This window comes from Amblyraja radiata, chromosome 15 (assembly GCF_010909765.2).
Source record: "Amblyraja radiata isolate CabotCenter1 chromosome 15, sAmbRad1.1.pri, whole genome shotgun sequence".
Taxonomy (NCBI): domain Eukaryota; kingdom Metazoa; phylum Chordata; class Chondrichthyes; order Rajiformes; family Rajidae; genus Amblyraja; species Amblyraja radiata.
In genome coordinates, this window is record NC_045970.1 from 38,338,750 (window position 1) to 38,359,308 (window position 20,559).

General features: G+C 47.8%; 1 protein-coding gene across 2 annotated transcripts; it reads right to left on the bottom strand.

Moving 5' to 3' along the window:
- Positions 1 to 19,782, bottom strand: LOC116981237 (M-phase inducer phosphatase 3-like). 2 transcript variants are annotated; one of them, XM_033034106.1, is made up of 12 exons: positions 19,412 to 19,782; positions 18,481 to 18,575; positions 17,697 to 17,748; positions 16,078 to 16,111; positions 15,123 to 15,188; positions 13,494 to 13,646; positions 11,757 to 11,852; positions 10,969 to 11,031; positions 8,679 to 8,777; positions 2,677 to 2,810; positions 1,674 to 1,785; positions 1 to 356 (listed from the first exon to the last, which is right to left on the bottom strand). In XM_033034106.1, exons 1-12 carry the CDS (start codon positions 19,627 to 19,629, stop codon positions 216 to 218), a joined length of 1,263 nt encoding a protein of 420 aa, XP_032889997.1. In that variant the 5' UTR covers positions 19,630 to 19,782; the 3' UTR covers positions 1 to 215. The 2 variants fall into 2 exon arrangements, with proteins under 2 accessions (XP_032889997.1, XP_032889998.1); XM_033034107.1 differs by lacking the exons at positions 8,679 to 8,777; positions 10,969 to 11,031.
- Between the last annotated feature and the right edge of the window lie 777 nt (positions 19,783 to 20,559).

Below are 20,559 nucleotides of genomic sequence, written 5' to 3' on the forward strand. Positions count from 1 at the left end.
CAGAATAGGGGAATCAGGAACTAGAGAACTGGTTGGTCTGGGCATCATGTTCAGTACCAACATCGTGGGCCGAAGGTCCTGTTCCTGTACTGTTCCATATTCACAAGGTTCATGAACTGGAGGGCACAGGTTGTTCAAAATGTCATGTTCAGCATGGGTATTGTGGGCCGAAGGGCCTGTTCCTGCGCTGTTCTATGTTCAGTGAGCTACCACTCTCAGTGTGCGTTTGGCCCTGTGAGGAGCTCCTTCCGCCTGCAACGTCCGGACGACAGTCCCGCCTTCCTCCGCACGGCGCGCAGCTCCTCCCGGTGATCCTTGTGGTGCATCTGGACGTATCCCCGAGGCTCACAGAGTATCTGCGTGACAGAGAAACAAGGGTAAAGCCTGTGGATGCATCCAGGCGCCATGAAGCAATGCATCAGGCAACTAAACCGTCCTCTTGCCAGCTGGAGAGCGTTCCTAAATCTCCCATCTGCCTCATTAGAGACCCTCGGACTATCTTTACTCGGACTTAACTGAACCTTATGTTGCACAAAACATTATTCCCTTCATCCTCTATCTGTACAATGTGAATAACCTGATTGTAATGTTGTATCATCTTTTTGCTGACTGGATAGCATGAAACAAAAAAAGATTCACTGTACATTAGCTTAGTTTAGTTTGTTGTCACGCGTACCGAGGGATAGTGGAAAGTTTATTGTTGCGTGCGAATGACCAGTGATCTTTCGCAAAAATTAATCCTTGGACCACAGATTCAGGAACAGCTTCTTACCCTCTTGAATCAGGCATCTGAACAGTCCTTCCATAAGCTAGGGTACTGTCCGATTCACCTCTACCCCATTGCGGACATTGGACTTTGTCTGTTCAACTGATGCTACAATGCTGAGAACTATATTCTCTCCTTTGCTCTACCTATTGTACTTGAGTTTGACGATTGTATCCTGTGCTGCGCTGTTTTATGATTCATATTCCATGACATGAAGATTAGTGGAATTTAATTTTAGAGATAATCTACAGCGTGGAAACGGGCCCTTCAGCCCACCGAGTCTGTACCGACCAGCAATCATCCCCATACACCAGTCCTATCCTACACACTAGGGACAATTTACAGAAGCCAATTCACCTAAAACATGCACATCTTTTTGAATGTGGGGGGGAAACCGGAGCACCCGGAGGAAGCTCATGCGGTCACATGGAAAACGTGGAAACTCCATACAGACAGCATCTGAGGTCAGGATCGAACCTGGATCTCTGGTGCTGTATGGCAGCTGCCATACAGGTTACCGAAGGATAGACCAGGGCGGCACTGTGGCTCAGCGGTAGAGTTGCTGTCTTACAGCGCCAGAGACCCGGGTTTGATCCTGACTACGGGTGCTGTCTGTACAGAGTTTGCACGTTCTCCCTATGACCGCATAATTTTTCTCCAAGAATTCCGGTTTCCTCCCACATTCCAAAGACATACAGGTTTGTAGGTTAATTGGCTTTAATAGAATTGTAAGTGGTTCCCAGTGTGTAGGATAGTGTAGTGTATGAGGGAATCGCTGGTCGGTGTGAACCCGGTGGGTCAAAGGACCTGTCTCTGCACTGTATCTCTAAAGTCTAAGGATATCTGACCTCTCCCTTTTTAAATACCCCTAGGTTGACCCTGTTAGTGGGGCATCCAACTGGGTTACCTCAAATTGCTGGAAGAAATGCTTGTAGCCGTCCTTCAGAAGGTAAAGCTCTGGAAAGCAGAGCCTGGGATACACGTTTATATTCCGATCCAGTCGTCTTAAGCTCCGACAGCTGTGGATGTCAAATATTTGGAATATTAAGGGAGGAACGTCAATTAAGATATAGATGCATCTTTGTCCAACCCTCCACCAATAAAACACTCCCTCACCTGCGTCTGAAGAAGGGACTCGACCCAAAACATCACCTATCCATGTTCTCCACAGATGCTGCCTGACCCGCTGCGTTACTCCCCCACTCTGTGTCTTTTCTTTGTTCTCCTTCACCTGAATCCACCTATCACTTGTCAGGCTTTATCTCGCACCCATTTCGCTTCCATGTTTCTCCCCCTCACTACATTCATTACAATCAGTTTAAAGAAGGGTCCCGATCCGCGTGTGTGCTTGTGTGTGTGTGTATGTATGTGTGTGATTGTGTGTGTGTTTGTGTGCTTGTGTGTGTGTGTGTGTGTGTGTGTATGTACACTTGTTTTGTGTGTGTGTGTGTGTGTGTGTGTGTGTGTGTGTGTGTGTGTGTGCTTGTGTGTGTATGTACACTTGTTTTGTGTGTGTGTGTGTGTGTGTGTGTATGTATGTGTGTGTGTGTGTGTGTGTGTGTGTTTGTGTATGTACACTTGTTTTGTGTGTGCGTGTTACGCTTGTGTGTGTATATAGGTGTGTTTGTCTGTGTGTCTAAGTGTGTGTGCATATGTTTGTGTATATCTGTGCTTGTCTGTGTGTGCATGCATGAGTGTGTGTATGTGTGCGTGCGATGCATGTGCGTGTGTGCATGTACATGTACGTGCGTGTTCGCATGTACGTGCGTATGTATGCGTGTATACAGTTTCAGGGGGGATAACTGAGATAAGACTCAGCAAGTCGTGAGGGACAGAGGCCGAGGGGGGAGGGTGTTGAGGGGGATAGAGTGGGGAGAGGGGGGAGAGAGCAGGACAGCTGTGTCACTCACATCCTGGGGGCTCGCTGGGAGGAGAACTCGCAGTGGAAGATGATGACAGAACGCCCCCTCGCCGGCCCGGGCCACAGCGGCGTCGGGAAGAAAGTGTTGACCAGTTGCTCGTCCGTGTACAGGTTCAGCGCTCCCTGCAAACCAGGCACGTGCTGTGAGTTATTACTCAGGGTAGGCAGTTAGTCAGCATTAATAAAAATCTTAAACCGCGCATGCGCAGATTGTTCTCTCCGTTAAAATAAAAAATAAAAATAAAGAAAGTAACAATTCAATTTGCTCAAGGCTTCCAAATCGACTTCATTCTAAATTACTGAATACGTGGGGGGTGGAGGGTGGCGGCAGGTGGAGAGATGGTGGGAAAAATGGGAGTACACAGGGACAAGTTGAATCAGTTGTGATCTTATTGAATGACCAATTAAGGAGGCTGAGGTCTTTTAATATCTGCCAACCCCTACTGTGCAGTGTCTACCATTCAGTGGTGGCCAGTGCTCTGTTCTTTGCTGTGGCCTGTTGGGGAGATGGCGCCCGTATAGCGGATAAAAACAGATTGGACAAACTGATCAGGAAGGCCGGCTCAGTGGTCGGGGCTGAGCAACGAACGGTCCAGCAGGTGGCAGAGGCCAGAACTCTAAATAAACTAGGTTCCATATTGACAAACCCCACTCACCCACTCCATGCCCTGAAGGTGATCAAGAGCAGCATCTTCAGCCAGAGGCTGATTGCACCAATGTGCAAAACGGAGAGATACAGGAAGTCCTGTTTACCAGCTGCTATAAGACTTTTTAATGAGCATAAATAACTGCACTTTTTTTTTAAATTAATTGTATTTTAACTTGTACTTTAACGTATTTTAACTTGTTATGTATGAAAGCGTGGTGTTACGTTTGTCTTGAAGCTGTCGTGGCACTGTAATTTCCTGAAAAGGATTATTAAAGGAATAATCTAATCTAATCTAATCAATTGGGGGGAGAGTTCCATTCACAGCGTGTGGGGAGTCTGGCCAGTGGTAAAATTGCGGGGAGGGCAGGAGCGTTGAGAAGGAGGGGGTTGGGGATCATGCTAGTAACCCACTCACTCACCATTGCCGCGGCGCTCCGGGCGCGGAGCCACCGCATTGTGGCCGGGGAGGAATGGAGCTCGGGTGGCTGCGAGTGACTGCCGGGACCTCAGCGCCTTCTGCCGGCCCACTCTCCTCTGGCAGTGCTCTCCATCTGAACAGTGAGGGGACCAGCTCAAGAGCAAACATCATAGAGCGGAGCAGGGTCAGCGGACGATGGATAACAGGACAGCGGGCAGTGGGCACTCCTGTTTCAGCGCGAACAAGGGAACAATTGAGGTTACTTGGAGTAAGCTCCACTGCCCGCTGTCCTGTTATCCATCGCCCGCTGACCCGCTATTGAGCTGGTTGCTGGCATGATCCCCGACCCCCTCTTTCTCAATGCTCCTGCCCTCCCGCAACTTTACCCCTGGCCAGACTACCCACATGCTGTGAAAGGAACTCTCCCTCCCCCCTCCCCCCAGCGGCGCTGTCCTTTTACAGCCACTTCCCATCAGCTGCCAGCATCGTTCTTGAAGTTGCTGTACTGAGGGATAGCCAGGTCTATCTTTCTTGGCTACCAACCCTCGGCCTCCAAGATTCAGGTACATTTCGTGCCTTATTTTTGGGTAAAAAATAGCGTCTTCATTGCCGGGATATACGGTATTTAAAAATATTTAGCTCAAAGAAATCTACTTAGCACATTATTTGTACACAAACTCCGTTCTTCTCTCTTTGTTTCTTAACATACTCTTAAGATAATGACAATCCATGTTTGAATAACCGGCAAGAAACTTGCGCTGCGCATGCGCAGTAGGCAGTCCAAGCTGCAAAGGCAGAATTTCAGCTTGAATTTCCCCTTGAAATTGACGGCTTGAAGCAGCGTCGATGGCACGTGGGCTGCACAGACTTTCGCGTATTACATGTACTGCGCATGAAAGGCACGGATAATTATGCCTACCTAAGAGATCGATCTCTTACGTAGGCATAATTCTCCCCTGCCTTTACTATTTATATTTAATAATTATCATTTTATATTTTTAGTGCCTACCTTGCCTACCTACCCTGACAGCACGTGCCTGCTACAAACAGACAGAGCGGAGACATCCTCCTCTCAGCATGCTGCAAGGAAGTGTCATCTTACCTTATTGCATTGCATTTATATTTGTAAGCTTTATAATAATATATATTATTGCTTTAGTCATTTTTATAAGTTGTCATCAGGCAACTGAACCATCCTTAAACAACTAGAGAGCGGCCCTGACCTCCCATCTACCTAATTGGAGACCTTTGAACTATCTTTAATCGGACATTACTGGACTTGCTCTAAACGTTATTCCCTTCATCCTGTATCTGTACACTGTGAACAGCTCGATTGTAATCAGGTATAGTCTTTATGCTGACTAGATAGCTCACAACAAAAAGCTTTTCACTTTACCTCAGTACACATGCTAATAAATTAAACTAAACTAAACTAAAACGTTCATTAGACATAGGTGCATAATTGGGCCTTTCGGCCCATCAAGTCTGTTCCACCATTCTATTATGGCTTGCCCTCTCAACCCCGTTCTCTTGCCTTTTCCCCCTCAACATTTGACACCCGTACTAATCAAAAACCTGTCAATCACTGCTTTAACAATACCCAAAGACTCGGCCTCTACTGCTGTCTGTAGCAATGTGAATTCCACAGATTCACCGCACTCTGACAAAAGGAATTCCTCCTCATCTCCTTTCTAAAGATAGGTTGTTTTATTCTGAGACTGTGCCCTCTGGCCCTAGACTCTCCCACTAGTGGATTTTCTCCACATCCACTCTCTCCTGGGCCTTTCACAATTTGGTAAGTTGCAATCTTTTAAAAAAAAACCCTAAACTTTCTAAACTTCAGCGAGTACAGGCCCAGAGCCATCAAATGTTCAAACATCATACACCGGACAAAATTAATTGCAATGCAATAAACTAAAATTGCAGTAGGATATACCTGCATTTCTATAGTTCACACACAAATGCATGAATGCCCACACACACTCAAGCACACATTCACATAGGTTAGTTTTGTTGACATACACATAGATTAGTTTAGTTTATATACACATAGATTAGTTTAGTTTGGAGATACAGTGCAGAAACGGGCCCTTCAGCCCTCTGAGTCCGTGCTGACCAGCCACTCCTACACCCCAGGGACAATTTACAATTTTACCAAAGCCAATTAACCTACAAACCTGGATATCTTTCGAGCGTGGGAGGAAACCGGAGCACCAGGAGAAATCCCACGTGGTCAAGGAGAGAACACTGTACAGACAGTACCTGTAGTCAGGATTGAACCATGACTAGGTTAAACCCAGGATTGTCAAGAAACAAGGAACTGCAGAAGGTACACAAAATTGCTGGGGAAACTCAGCGGGTGCAGCAGCATCTATGGAGCGAAGGAAATAGGCGACGTTTCGGGCCGAAACCCTTCTTCAGACTGATGGGGGGTGGGAGAAAGAAGGAAAAGGGGAGGAGGGGGAGGAGCCCGAGGGCGGGCGGATGGGAGGGTGGGAGGAGACAGCTAGAGGGTTAAGGAAGGGGAGGAGACAGCAAGGGCTAGCAAAATTGGGAGAATTCAATGTTAATGCCATAAGGACGCAAGGTCCCCAGACGGAATATGAGGTGCTGTTCCTCCAATTTCCGCTGTTGCTCACTCTGGCAATGGAGGAGACCCAGGACAGAGAGGTCGGATTGGGAATGGGAGGGGGAGTTGAAGTGCTGAGCCACCGGGAGTTCAGGTAGGTTTTTGCGGACTGAGCGGAGGTGTTCGGCGAAACGATCGCCCAACCTACGCTTGGTCTCCCCGATGAAAATCAGCTGACATCTAGAGCAGCGGATGCAGTAGATGAGGTTGGAGGAGATACAGCCGCCGCCTCCACGCATTCCACTCTCTGGGCCCTCACCCCCTCATCTTCACCATGGATGTCCGGTCATTCTACACCTCCATCCCCCACCAGGATGGCCTCGGAGCCCTCCGGTTCTTCCTCGACCAGAGGAGCAACCTATACCCAGCCACTGACACTCTCCTCCGCTTAGCGGAGTTGGTCCTCACCCTCAACAACTTCACATTTGACTCCTCCCATTTCCTCCAAACACAAGGCGTAGCTATGGGCACACGCATGGGCCCCAGCTACGCCTGCCTCTTTGTCGGGTACGTTGAACAATCCTTGTTCGAGACGTACCAGGGCTCCATCCCCGACCTCTACCTCCGTTACATTGACGACTGCTTTGGGGCCACCTCCTGCACCTACACACAACTGACTGACTTCATCCACTTCACCACCAACTTCCATCCGGCACTCCAATACACCTGGACGATTTCCGACACTTCCCTACCATTCCTTGACCTCACCATCTCCATCGCAGGGGACAGACTCCTGACCGACATACATTACAAACCCACTGACTCACATGGCTATCTGGACTACACGTCTTCCCACCCTGCCCCCTGTAAAGACTCCATCCCCTACTCCCAATTCCTCCGCCTACGCCGCATCTGTTCCCAGGATGAGACATTCCACACCAGGGCATCGGAAATGTCCTCGTTCTTCAGGGAACGGGGATTCCCCTCCGCCACCATAGATGAGGCTCACACCAGGGTCTCATCCATACCCCGTAATACTGCTCTCTCTCCCCATCCCCGCACTCGCAACAAGGGCAGAGTCCCTCTGGTCCTCACCTTTCACCCCACTAGCCGCCAAATACAACACATAATCCTCCGCCATTTCCGCCACCTCCAACGTGACCCCACCACTCGCCACATCTTCCCATCTCCCCCCATGTCTGCCTTCCGCAAAGACCGCTCCCTCCGCAACTCCCTCGTCAATTCTCCCTTCCCTCCCGCACCACCCCCTCCCCGGGCACTTTCCGTTGCAACCGCAAGAAATACAACACCTGTCCCTTCACCTCCCCCCTCGACTCCATTCAAGGACCCAAGCAGTCGTTCCAGGTGCGACAAAGGTTCACCTGTATCTCCTCCAACCTCATCTACTGCATCCGCTGCTCTAGATGTCAGCTGATTTACATCGGGGAGACCAAGCGTAGGTTGGGCGATCGTTTCGCCGAACACCTCCGCTCAGTCCGCAAAAACCTACCTGAACTCCCGGTGGCTCAGCACTTCAACTCCCCCTCCCATTCCCAATCCGACCTCTCTGTCCTGGGTCTCCTCCATTGCCAGAGAGAGCAACAGCGGAAATTGGAGGAACAGCACCTCATATTCCGTCTGGGGACCTTGCGTCCTTATGGCATTAACATTGAATTCTCCCAATTTTGCTAGCCCTTGCTGTCTCCTCCCCTTCCTTAACCCTCTAGCTGTCTCCTCCCACCCTCCCATCCGCCCGCCCTCGGGCTCCTCCCCCTCCTCCCCTTTTCCTTCTTTCTCCCACCCCACATCAGTCTGAAGAAGGGTTTCGGCCCGAAACGTCGCCTATTTCCTTCGCTCCATAGATGCTGCTGCACCCGCTGAGTTTCCCCAGCAATTTTGTGTACCTTCTGCAGTTCCCTTTTGAACAAGGAACTGCAGATGCTGTTTTTTTTTTAAAAGACACAAAGTGCTGGAGTAACTCAGCGGGTTGGGACGCATCTCTGGGCAACATGGATAGGTGACATTTCGGAGTCTGAAGAAGTGTCCAGACTCAAAACGTCACCTTCCCATGTGGTCTGGAGATTTAGATTATTCTTGGGGGGACAAGTTCCAACGAAACACCCCTCATCTGAGTCTAAATCACCCATTCATGTTCTCCAGTGATGCTGCTTGACCCGTTGAGTTATCCCAGCACTTTCTGTCTTCATTGGTAAACCAGCATCAGTAGTTCCTTGTTTCTACATTCAAAGAGCAGCAATAGGCAGCTCATGTATTGAAAGAGTAGCAAGTGCAGAATAAAACATGTTCTATGCAAAATTCCATCACCTGCACTTCCCTGTGTCTACAGGAACATACCTTAATGTGTCCTCCCTTATATTCATAAGGGTAACGGCAATCCACGATAACGTACTCATCGATAAGGTGATCAAAGTTCTTCATCAGCAATTCAGCTACCTATAAACATATCGAGACAAAATGTATCGAAAGGAACTGCAGATGCTGCTATATACCAAAGATACACACAAAGTGCAGAGTGCTGGAGTAACCCAGCAGGTCAGGCAGCATCTCGGAGAAAAAGGATGTGTGATATTTGTGGTCGGGAACCCTTCTTCAGACTGAAAGTAGAGGGGGAGAGGGAACTAGAGATAGGAAAAGGCCAGAACAAAGCAGGGCCAGCAACAGATGACCAAGGAAGGGTGGAGCCCATAATGGCCCATTGTTGGCTGTGGAAGGGGTGGCAACAAAGGGAGACAAAGATGCGAACAGTGGACCGAGAAGCATGACTAGGGTGGGGGAGGAGGGTAGGGGGTGGAGAGAGGGAATGCAAGAGTTATTTGAAATGAGAGATATCAACGTTCAACCTCTGGGTTGTAAGGCTACTCTTCCTCCAATTTGCGTGCGGCCTCACTCTGACAGTGGAGGAGTCCCAGGACAGGAGTTTGGTGTTTAGTTTATTGTCACGTGTACTGAGGAACAGTGAGAAGCTTTTGTTGCGTGCTAACTGTCCTGAGGGTCAGTATGGGAATGGGAAGAGAAGTTAAAATGTTTGGCAACCGTGAGATTGTGTTGGACCGGGCGGACTGAGCTTAAGTGTTCAGTGGAACAATCTGCCAGCCTGCGCTTGGTCTTGCTGATATAGGAGTCTACACCTAGAACAGCGGATATAATACAGCTTTTGTGAGCCAGTTGTTACAGCAAACAGGAAGAAATTCATGTTCCCACTGTTCCTTTTCCCACCTTGGGAATCCCAAAATAATGTACAGCCACTCAAATACCTGTGGGATACGCATCGCAATGTCTGTTTAACGCTGCTCATGAACTACAAAGAGATAATCACCAAATTTTATAGAGTCTATTTTTTAGTTTATTTTAGAGATACAGCATGGAAACAGTCCCTTCGGCCCACCGAGTCTGCGCCGACCAGCGATCACCCGTATACTAGTTCCAACCTACACACTAGGGACAATTAACAGAAGCCAATTAACCTACGAACTTGCATGCGGAAGAAACCAGAGCACCCAGGGGAAACAAGGGGAACGTACAAACTCCGCACGGACAGCACCCGAGGTCAGGATCGAACGTGGGTCTTCGGCACTGTGAGGCAGCAACTCTACCGCGTCGCCACTGTGCCGCCTTGAATCATAGAGTCATACAGCGTGGAAACAGGCTCCTGGGTCCAACTTGCCGACACCGACCAACATGCCTCATTTACACATCCCAACTGCCTGTGTTTGGCCCACTTCCCTCGAGACCTGTCCTATCCATGTACCTGACTAAATGTTATTTAAATGTTGTGATAGCACCTGCCTCGACTACCTCTTCCGGCTGCTCACCCACCACCATTTGTGTGAAAAAGGTGGCTCTCAGGCTCCTATGAAATCTTTATCCCCTCACGGGACGGAGGCAAGGAAACACTTTATCTCACAGAAAGTGGTGAGTCTGTGGAATTCTCTGCCTCAGATTCTCTGGATGCTTTCAAGAGAGAGCTAGATAGGGCTCTTAAAAATAGGGGAGTTAGGGGATATGGGGAGAAGGCAGGAACGGGGTACTGACTGGGGATGATCAGCCATGATCACATTGAATGGCGGTGCTGGCTCGAAGGGCCGAATGGCCTCCTCCTGCACCTATTCTCTATGTTTCTATATTTCTATGTTATGTACCACCTATCCCTATACCTCCTCCCACATCTCCATCCAGAGACCCCAGCATTATTTCCAGGTGAGACAGAGGTTCATGTGCACCTCCTCTAACCTCATGTACTGCATCTGGTGTTCCTGACATGGCCTTCTTCTGTACATTGGCAATATACGCGGGGCAAGTTTTCCCAGAGGGTGGTGAGTGTCTGGAACGCACTGCCAGAAGTCCTAGACTCCCACTCGTGGAACCATCCTGCACCTATTGTCTATTGTCTATTGTCACCATAAACCTATATCCTCTGGTTCTTGATTCCCCCATTCTGGGTAAAATACTTTTACACTATCAAATCCTCTCATTACTTTATACACTTACTAAGATCACCCCTCATCCTCCTGCGCTCAAAGGAATAGTCAGTCCTAGCCTGCCAACCTCTCCCTACAGCTCAGGCCCACGAGTCTTGGCAACATCCTCGTTAATCTTCTCGGCACCTTTTGCATGGAATACTCACCGTTTGGGCAGCAATGTACTTTAGATCCTGATGCTTGCCCTCCTCCACTGGCAGAAGACAGGCCTAGATCAAGTGGTAAGGAGACACTAGTTAGCCCCCTGTCAGTCCTCCCCTCCCCGGCAAATGGTCCTCCCACAAGGACCAGCAACATCACTGTTACAACGTGGCACTTTCCTGTTTCACAGGCACACAATCACACCACACACGCTCCTAGGGCAGGAACAGCACGGGTTAGATACAGAGTGAAGCTCCCTCTACACTGTGTCCCATCACACACTCCCAGGGCAAGGACAGCATGGGTTACATATAGAACAAACCTCAATTTCCACTTGGAACAGAAGGGAGAAGAGAAGGTGAGTAGGGGTGAACAGGAGAGGTAGTGAGAGGGATTGGGAGAAGATGGCTGATGGGCGGGTGTGAGAGGGAAGGGTTTAGTTTAGTTTAGTTCATTGTCACGTGCACCGAGGTACAGTGAAAAGATTTTTCCCTGCGTGCTACCCAAGTCAGTGGAAAAACTATACACGATTACAATCAAGCCGTCCACAGTGTACAGATAATGGGATAATGGGAATAGCATTTAGTGCAAGATAAAGTCCAGTAAAGTATGTAGAAAGGAACTGCATATGTTGGTTTATATCAAAGACAGACACAAAGTGCTGGAGTAACTCAGCAGGTCAGGCTGCATCTCTGGAGAAAAAGGATGGGTGACGTTCTTCAGACTCCGGTAAATCCGATCACAGATAGTCTGAGGGTCGCCAATGAGGTAAATGGGAGGTCAGGACTCGTACCTGAGGGGGATCACAGATGATTTGTTTTTCAGCCGCGTCTGCAATGTCTTCAACTTCAATCTTCTGGGAGGAGAAGAGACGCCGGAAATTGTAAACCTGGAAACGTGATTAGAAATGGGAATGAGAATAAGAATTTGCTTTTGGACCAGATCAGCAGATATACCCTCCCCAGATGCTGACTCGCCGCTGAGGAAGAAGTTACACAAGCAACGGGCACTTCTCCGTTACCTCCCTGGCAGAAACTCTTGGCTGGTTACCCGACTACCAGACCAGAAGACATCATAAGATCATAGGAGATAGGAATAGAATTAGGCCATTCGGCCCATCGTCTACTCCGCCATTCAACCGTTGCCATTCTATCTCTCCCTCCTAACCCCATTCTCCTGCTTTCTCTCCTTAAGCTCTGACACCTGTACTAATCAAGAATCTATCTATCTCTGCCTTAAATATATCCTCTGACTGCCTCCACAGCCTTCTGTGGCAAAGAATTCCACAGATTCACCGCCCTTTGACTAAAGAAATTCCTCCCTATTTCATTCCTAAAAGAATGTCCTTTAATTCTGAGTATAACCTCGAGTCCTAGACTCTCCCACTCATGGAACCATCCTCTCCACATCCACTCTATCCAAGCCTTTCACTGTTCTGTACGTTTCAATGAGGGTCCCTCTCATTCTTCTGAACTCCAGCGAATATAGGCTTAGTGCCGTTAAAAGCTCAAGAGATAGGAGCAGAATTAGGCTATTCAGCCCATCGAGTCTATTCCGCCATTCAATTACGGCTGATCCAATTTTTCATCTCAACCTCATTCTCCTCAACCCCACTCCCCTCAATGGACTCGATGGGCTGAAGGGCATAATCCTGCTCCTATGTCTTATGGTATTATCATAAACCTTGACTCAGCAGGACAAACAGCATTGTATTTCCTTGTACTATTCAATGATTCACCGATACTTTATTGTCACATGTACCTGGGTACAGTGAGGTTCTTTGTTTTGCATACAATCTAGTGAAATCATACTGCAGACCTCACCTAGGCAGTACACAAGAGTCGCCACATTTCTGACACTGACAAAGTTACAAAATGTTCATCAAACAATTTTATCATCTGCTTTAACTTTAATCATTGGCCTGGATTCATCGGCCTTCCTAATCAGATTTTTCTACTTTAAAATAAATCCAATTTGGCTTTGCCCACCTCCCTCATAATTAGTCATCATATCATGCATATTGTGTATGCTGTCATTGCTTTACTGTCGTTATCCGTTAGTGTTTGACTCAACTACTCTGCAGCCCATTCCCTGTTTGTAGGTAAATTGCTCGTCTGTAAACACTCCCAATTGTGCAGGGAGTGGATGAGAAAATGGGATAACAGAGAACAAGTGTGAATGGGTGATCGATGGCCAGCATGGACTTGGTGGGCCGAAGAGCCCGTTTCCATGCTGTATCTATAAACTAAATTAAATCCCAAAGATTTGTGGGTTAGTAGGTAAATTGTCCCTTGTGTGTAAGGAGTGGATGAGAAAGTGGGATAACATCAAACTAGTGTGAACGGGTGATCGATGGTTGGTGTGAACTCGGTGGGCCGAAGGCCCTGTTTCCATGCTGTATCTTACAATCAAGTTTAATCAATCAAGCCTCTCCCTATGTCAAGCCCGCAAACCCAGGTAACATCCTCGTGAATCTCTTCCCGCCCCCTTTCCAACTGAATGACAAGAGGGTGACAGTCACAACGTTTACCCGTCCCGACTCCGGCTCCGAGTTTGTGAGGAATCTGCTTTTCCGTTTTTTCTGTGCTGGGGTTTGAAGTCCATCTTCCAGTTCGCCTCGTTTACTGCCGATGTGAGTTATAGACGACGAGAGAGGAGGCCTTGATTGCTCACAGTCATGATCCTGTTAGGATGAACATAGAAAAGTGCTCAGCTCAGTATCAACCCCCCCCCCCCCCCCCCCCCCCCCCCCCACACAAAGTTTGGTTTGGTTCCGAGGTACAGCATGGAAACAGGCCCTTTGGCTAACCGAGGCCACACCGACCATCGCTCACCCATTCTCACTAGTGAAGGGGCGGCACAGTGGCGCAGCGGTAGAGTTGCTGCCTTACAGTGCCAGAGACTTGGGTTCGATCCTGACTACAGGTGCTGTCTGTATGGAGTTTGTACGTTCTTCTTGTGAGCGCGTGGGTTTTCTCCGTGTGCTCCAGTTTCCTCCCACACTGCAAAGACGTATAGATTTGTAGGTTAATTGTCTTCAGTAAAATTACAAATTGTCCCAGTGTGTAGGATGGTGCTTGTGTACGGAGTGATCGCTGGTCGGCATGGTGGGCCGATGAGTTTGTTTCCGTACTGTATCTCTAAAAGTCTAAAGTAAAGTTCTATGTTATCCTACGTTATCCACAACCTACACGCAAGGGGGCAATTTACCGGGGGGCCAATCAACCAACAAACATTTGGGATGTGGGAGGAAACCAGAGTACCCGGAGGAAACCCATGCGGTGATAGGGAGAGCCTGCAAACTCCACACACAGACAGCACCCAACGTCAGGATCGAACCCTAGGTTTCTGGTGCTGTGAGGCAGTGGGTCCACCAACTGTGCCACTGTGCAGACCTAAGGACTCAACACGGACAGAGACTATTACTTAAAATTTGTGGTGAATAGCATTGTGTAAGGAGACCTTGAAGATTAATGAACAGAAAATTCTGTCATCGCGCATAACCCCAGGTGCTGGATAGGATAGAGTTGATATGGGACAAAGCTCCCTCTACATTGTCCCATCACACACTTCCAGGGCAGGGACAGCATGGGTTAGATATAGAGTGAAGCTCCCTCTACACTGTCCCATCGCACACTCAACCCACACCCATCACCCAGGGCTGGGAGGAGAAATCCACCCAATGCACTCTGCTGGTTACTGGACAGTGCACCTGCACCAATCTAAGAGAGGTTTTAATAAGACGATGGGACCCGCACTGCCGAGAGTGAGGAGGGACCCGAGAGTGAGGCGAATGTTGAGAGCTTCAAGGGTGAGGTGGACCACCGAGAATAATGGGGAGGCGAGAACGATACGAGAGGGGGGAAGGGGAGGGGGGGGGGGGGGTAGCTACTTCCATGTGCAGCCCGCAGGCAGTAGATAGGAATGTTCTGTGCACATTTGTGACTTTAACGGCGGCAGACAAGTGGCGCCAGATCACTTGTGTACTGCCTAGGTGAGTTCTGCTGTATGGTTTTGTCGGTTTGTCTGTATGCAAAGCAAAGCATTTCACTGTACCGAGGTACACGTGGCAATAAAGTATCATGGACTCATTGAGACCCGAGGAGGAAATCTAACCACGAGGAAAATTAAAATGAAAAGGTAGAGCGTTCAGACTCACATTTTCCTTTCCCAGTCGACATAAATTTCCTTCTGCGTTCATCTGTATTTTATCCAGAAGCCTCATCTATAGAAAGAAAGCAGATGATGTTGGATATGAAGTTGAGTTGATTGTCATCTGCACAGGTTCGGTGAGGTACCGTGCAATAGAAATCTTACTTACAGCAACATCACAGGCACAGGGACTCGGACAACACGGGGCATCGTTTAAAGGGGATGATTGTTTTGTTTTAAATCTTAGTGGGTGGTGGGTGGTGGGTGGATGCAACACACTGCCTGAGGTGGTGGTGGAGGCAGATGCGATAGTGGCATTTAAGAGACTTTTGGATAGATAGATGGATATGCAGGAATTGGAGGGATATGGATCACCTGCAGAGTAGTTTAACTTGGCATCGTATTCAGCACAGATATTATGGGCCGAAGGGCCTGTATTGTTCTGTATTGTTGCCTGTGCTGTATTGTTCTTTAACTGTCAGAAGAAGGGTCTCGACCTGAAGCTTCAACTATCCATTTTTTTCAGAGATGAGGTCTGACCCGCTGAGTTACTCCAGAACGTTGTGACTATGTTTTTTTATTGTACCGCTGCTGGCAAGTTCATTTCACTGCACTTTATGTGCACGTGACAAATAAATCTGACTTGACTTGACTTGGTATAAACTAGCATCTGCAGGTCCTTTTTATTACTGTGCTGTTCTTTGTTCAATGTGGAAAATTATTTGGATCAGAAACTATAGATTAAAGGATTGTGCTTTGCATAGCTTCTGTTCCAAAACTTACTTGCCCTGCTAAGAATGTGATAAATGTGATATATTAATTTGATGCATCAAGTTTTCTAGATTACTGTAGCTGCAGCCTTCAGCCACTAGAGGCTATGTGGAGCCAATTTCTAAAGGCATCCAGGTACCTTAAACAACAATCAGTGATCAGCAATCTACAGAATTGTTATTGTATCTTACCGGTTTATAAGCTTTTGGCCTTGTGGGAGTCCGGCTACAAGCAAAGAACAATATTAAAAATCAACCTGCTCTCACTATTCATGTTCATAATTCAGAAGTTATAGGAGCAGAATTAGGCCATTCAGGCTACTCAGCTATTCAATCATGGCTGATCTATCTTTCCCTCTCAACCCCTTTCTCCTGCCAGCTCCCCATAACCCCTGACACCCTGAACAACCCCTGCCTGAAATATCACAAATATTTCCCTGTTCTACCCATCCTTCCCACCACCTTCTTTGAAATTTTAAACCATTTTGTGCACAGTGGCACACTGGTAAGCTGCTGCCTCACAGCACCAGTGACCTGGGTTTGATCCTGAGTCTGGGTGCTGTCTGTGTGGAGTTTGCACGTTCTCCCAGTGACCGTGGGTTTCCTCCGGGTGCAAAGTTCATAAGTTATAGGAGCATAATTAGGCCTTTTCCTCTCCCACCCCAAAGACATGAGGTTAATTGGCCTCTGTAAATAGCTGCCTAGTGCGTAGGGAGTGGACGCAAAAGCGGGATAACGTTGAACTAGTGTGAACGGGTGATCGATGGTCATCATGGATTCGATGGGCCAAAGGGCCTTTGTCATATTGTATCTTTCAATCGTTCAATCAATTTCTCTTTCCCTATCCTGATACGTGGTATTTGCACCATTCTGCTGTATGGCATCAGTCATTGTGTTTACTGTTGTATCTATCATTACCGTATACACTATTTACTCTTGGAGCTTCATGTGAACAAGGAATTTCATTGCATCCTTATGTATATATGTATCAACTGATTTGATCTGATCTGACTAATGCCAGCTTCTGTAGGCAGTTAATATCAGCCTTACCAAAGATGCACACATTTAAGATGAATTAACAAAACTAACCATCCCTCCCTTCAGACTCTCGCAAGCAAGTAATAAACAGGATGAACTTTTTGGAAACAGGCTCTTCGGCTCACTGAGTCCATGCTGACCAGCGATTACGCATTCACACTAGCTCAATCCTAAATTCCCAAGGGCAATTTGCAGAGGCCAATTATCCTGCAAACCTGTACGTCTTTGGCATGTGGGAGAAAACTGGAGCACCCAGAGAAAACCCCACACGGTCACAGGGAGAACGTTCAAACCCCACACAGATAGAATCTGAGGTCAGGATCAAACCCGTGTCTGGCACTGTAAAGCAGCAACTCTACTGCTGTGCCACTGTGCCCGCCCCTATACATGGATGAAATGCCCCATATCACATAAAACTTAGAACAGGACAGACAAGAACAGGCCCTTCGGCCCTCAATGTCTGTGCTGAACATGATGCCAAGACCAACTCTTACGTGCTTGCACATAATCCATATTCCTCCATTCCCTGCATATCCATGTCCCTATCTAAAAGCCTCTTAAACGTCACTATCGTATCTGCCTCCACCACCATCCCCGGCAGCTGGTTTCAGTCACCCTATGTAAAAAAAACTTGCCCCGCACATTTAAACTTTACCCCACTCACCTTAAAGCCATGCCCTCCAGAATTTTATATTTCCACCTTGGAAAAACAGTTCTGACTGTCTACCCTATCTATGCCTCTCATAATATTATATACTTCTGTCAAGCTGTACCTGTTGTGTCTTCTCTTTGGCTCCAGTCCACATGGTGAGATGGGGGATCGACCTATAAAAGTCACACAATTCATACGAGTAACTAACCTGCTTACAGTCCAGGTTCCTGATTTAGCATTTACTCAGAAGCTCCCTGCCACCTTTAAGACGTCAGAAAGAAATTGCAGAGTTATTTTCTTTGGGACAGTGGGCAATGTTCCTACTTCTGTCAGAAAACTGTGGGTTTGTCAGAATTTTGTGTGAAATTTAAGTTCCACACAAGGGACTTGCATGTATTGTCTACATTCTTCCTTCCAATGCAGTGATGAGTGTGCGTTACTGTGTTTAGGTTTATTATTGTCACGTGTACTGAGGTACAGTCAAAAACGTTGTTTTGCATGTTTTCCAAACAGATCAGATAATACTATGCTTAATACAATACAACCACACCAAACTCCAGTACAATGGAAGCAATGCCTTGCCAATTTCAATGCCTTGCCAACTTCTTGCCTGGTCAACTTCAATGCCTTGTCAATTTCAATGCCTTGTCAATTTCAATGCCTTACCAATGATAATGTCTTACAAATGTCAATGCCTTGCCAATTTCAATAGTCTCTGCAGTGTAACAAGCAGCCTGTGTTCTTAGAGGGACAATCCGCTGTAACAGAAATCTGTAATAAAAAGGTCTAAAGAGGTAATAATGAGAGTTTACAGTATTGTGTTTGCCCTCTTTGCCTCCACCCTGGGCAGAATAAGGCCCCATAGCAACAGACTATAGTGGCCAGTTGAGGCAACTTGTACAGACCTGTAGGAGTTTTGTTCTCTGTAGCAACGAGCAAGTCCTCGGGGCTTGGGTTTCCATCGTCAGGAGAGAGCTTCAGTCTGCGTTTGGGGGTGTCGCTGTGGTCAGGGAACAACACAGATTAGCAAGGAACTGCAGATGCTGGTTCACAAATAAAAGACACAAAGTGCTAGAACAACTCAACGGTCAGACAGCATCTCTGGTGAACATGGATAGATGATGTTTTGGGTCAGGACTATTCTAAAGGTTGATGGGGTGGGGGTGGGGGGGGAGGCTGGAAGAGAGGAGGGTAAAAACAATTCTCCCCATATCGCCTGTCTTCAAGAGCCCTATCTAGCTCTCTCTTGAAAGCTTCATGAGGACCGACCTCCACCGCCCTCTGAGGCAGAGAATTCCACACTCACAACTCTCTGTGTGAAAACGTGTTTCCTCATCTCCGTTCTAAATGGCTTACCCCTTATCCTTAACAGTGGCCTCTGGTTCTGGACCCCGCCAACATCTGGAACATGTTTCCTGCCTCTAGCGTGCCCAAACCCTTAATAAATACATAGATAAGTATCACAAACAAAGGTCATTGCCCAGTCTCTCCCAGACACATTTGTTATCAAGACTCTGTGCATTCACTCTATCTATTCCTCTCATAAGTTTATACACCTGTATTAGATCACCTCTCACCCTCCTGCACTCCAAGGAATAAAATCTTGCCCCTCTCACCTTAAATTTATGTCTTCCCTCATCCTTACCCTCACTCCACCCTGTGGCTACCAAAGCAGGGAGTGGGCTACTTGGCCCGTGATTCCATTGACCTGAAACAGGAACTTGCTCCCCTCTCTCCACAGACGCTGCCCGGCCAGCTGAATCCCTACAACACCAGTTCTTTAATTTTTCAGGCTTCCAGCATCAGCAGTCGCGCTTGCCCTCAGGCATACGGTACCTCTCTCGACACGTCAGTCCGTTGAGGCAGAAGGAGAGGCTGGAAACGGGGGAGAAAGGCAGATCTGGCGAGAAAGACATCGTCCTGCACCCGCCGCCGCTCTGATGCACCTTAGAAACCCATTCGAGTTTGCAGTCTTTAATATAAAGGACAGGGCATGGAATAATGCAATAAAAAATGCTCGGAGCTGCAGCGTAAACCTCAAGGTTTTGCGGCATAAGAGGATGTGGCGATCCACCCGGTTGCTATTAATCTGTGGTTGGAGCAGGCGGTTGCTAGGGACGCCGCTTTGATCAGCTGGGACGCTTCATGCTGCGCCCGGGCTTGTTGTCACTGGACGTGCGAAAGGGCTCAGCTTTCACGCTAATCCCTGCAAAATCCCTCAAAGCGATGCATTCCCCGCGGGGACGCTGGGACAGAATTTAGACTTTAGTTTGGACTTTAGAGGTACAGAGCGGAAACAGGCCCTTCGGCCCATCGAGTCTGCGGTGAAACCGCGTACACGATCAGTATCCTACTCTTTAGGGACAACTTATAACTTTCACTGAAGCCAATTAACCTACAGGTCCAGACCCCAAATGTCACCCATCTTTTTTTTTTCTCCAGAGATGCTGCCTGATCCCCTGAGTTACTCCAGTACTTTGTGTCTATCTTCAGTATCTGCGGTTCCTTTCTGGATTTATCCTCCAAACATTTACATCTTTGGGATGTGGGAGGAAACTGGAGCACACAGAGAAAACCCACACGGTCACAGGGAGAAACATAGAAACATAGAAAATAGATGCAGGAGTGGGCCATTCGGCCCTTCGAGCCTGCACCGCCATTCAATATGATCATGGCTGATCATCCAACTCAGTATCCTGTACCTGCCTTCTCTCCATACCCCCTGATCCCTTTAGCCACAAGGGCCACATCTAACTCCCTCTTAAATATAGCCAATGAACTGGCCTCAACTACCTTCTGTGGCAGAGAATTCCAGAGATTCACCACTCTGTCTTGAAAACATCCAGTGAATTGGCCTCCACTGCCTTCTGTGGCAGAGAATACCACAGATTCACAACTCTCTGGGTGAAAAAGGTTTTCCTCACCTCAGTCCTAAATGGCCTACCCTTTATTCTTAAACTGTGACCCCTGGTTCTGGACTCACC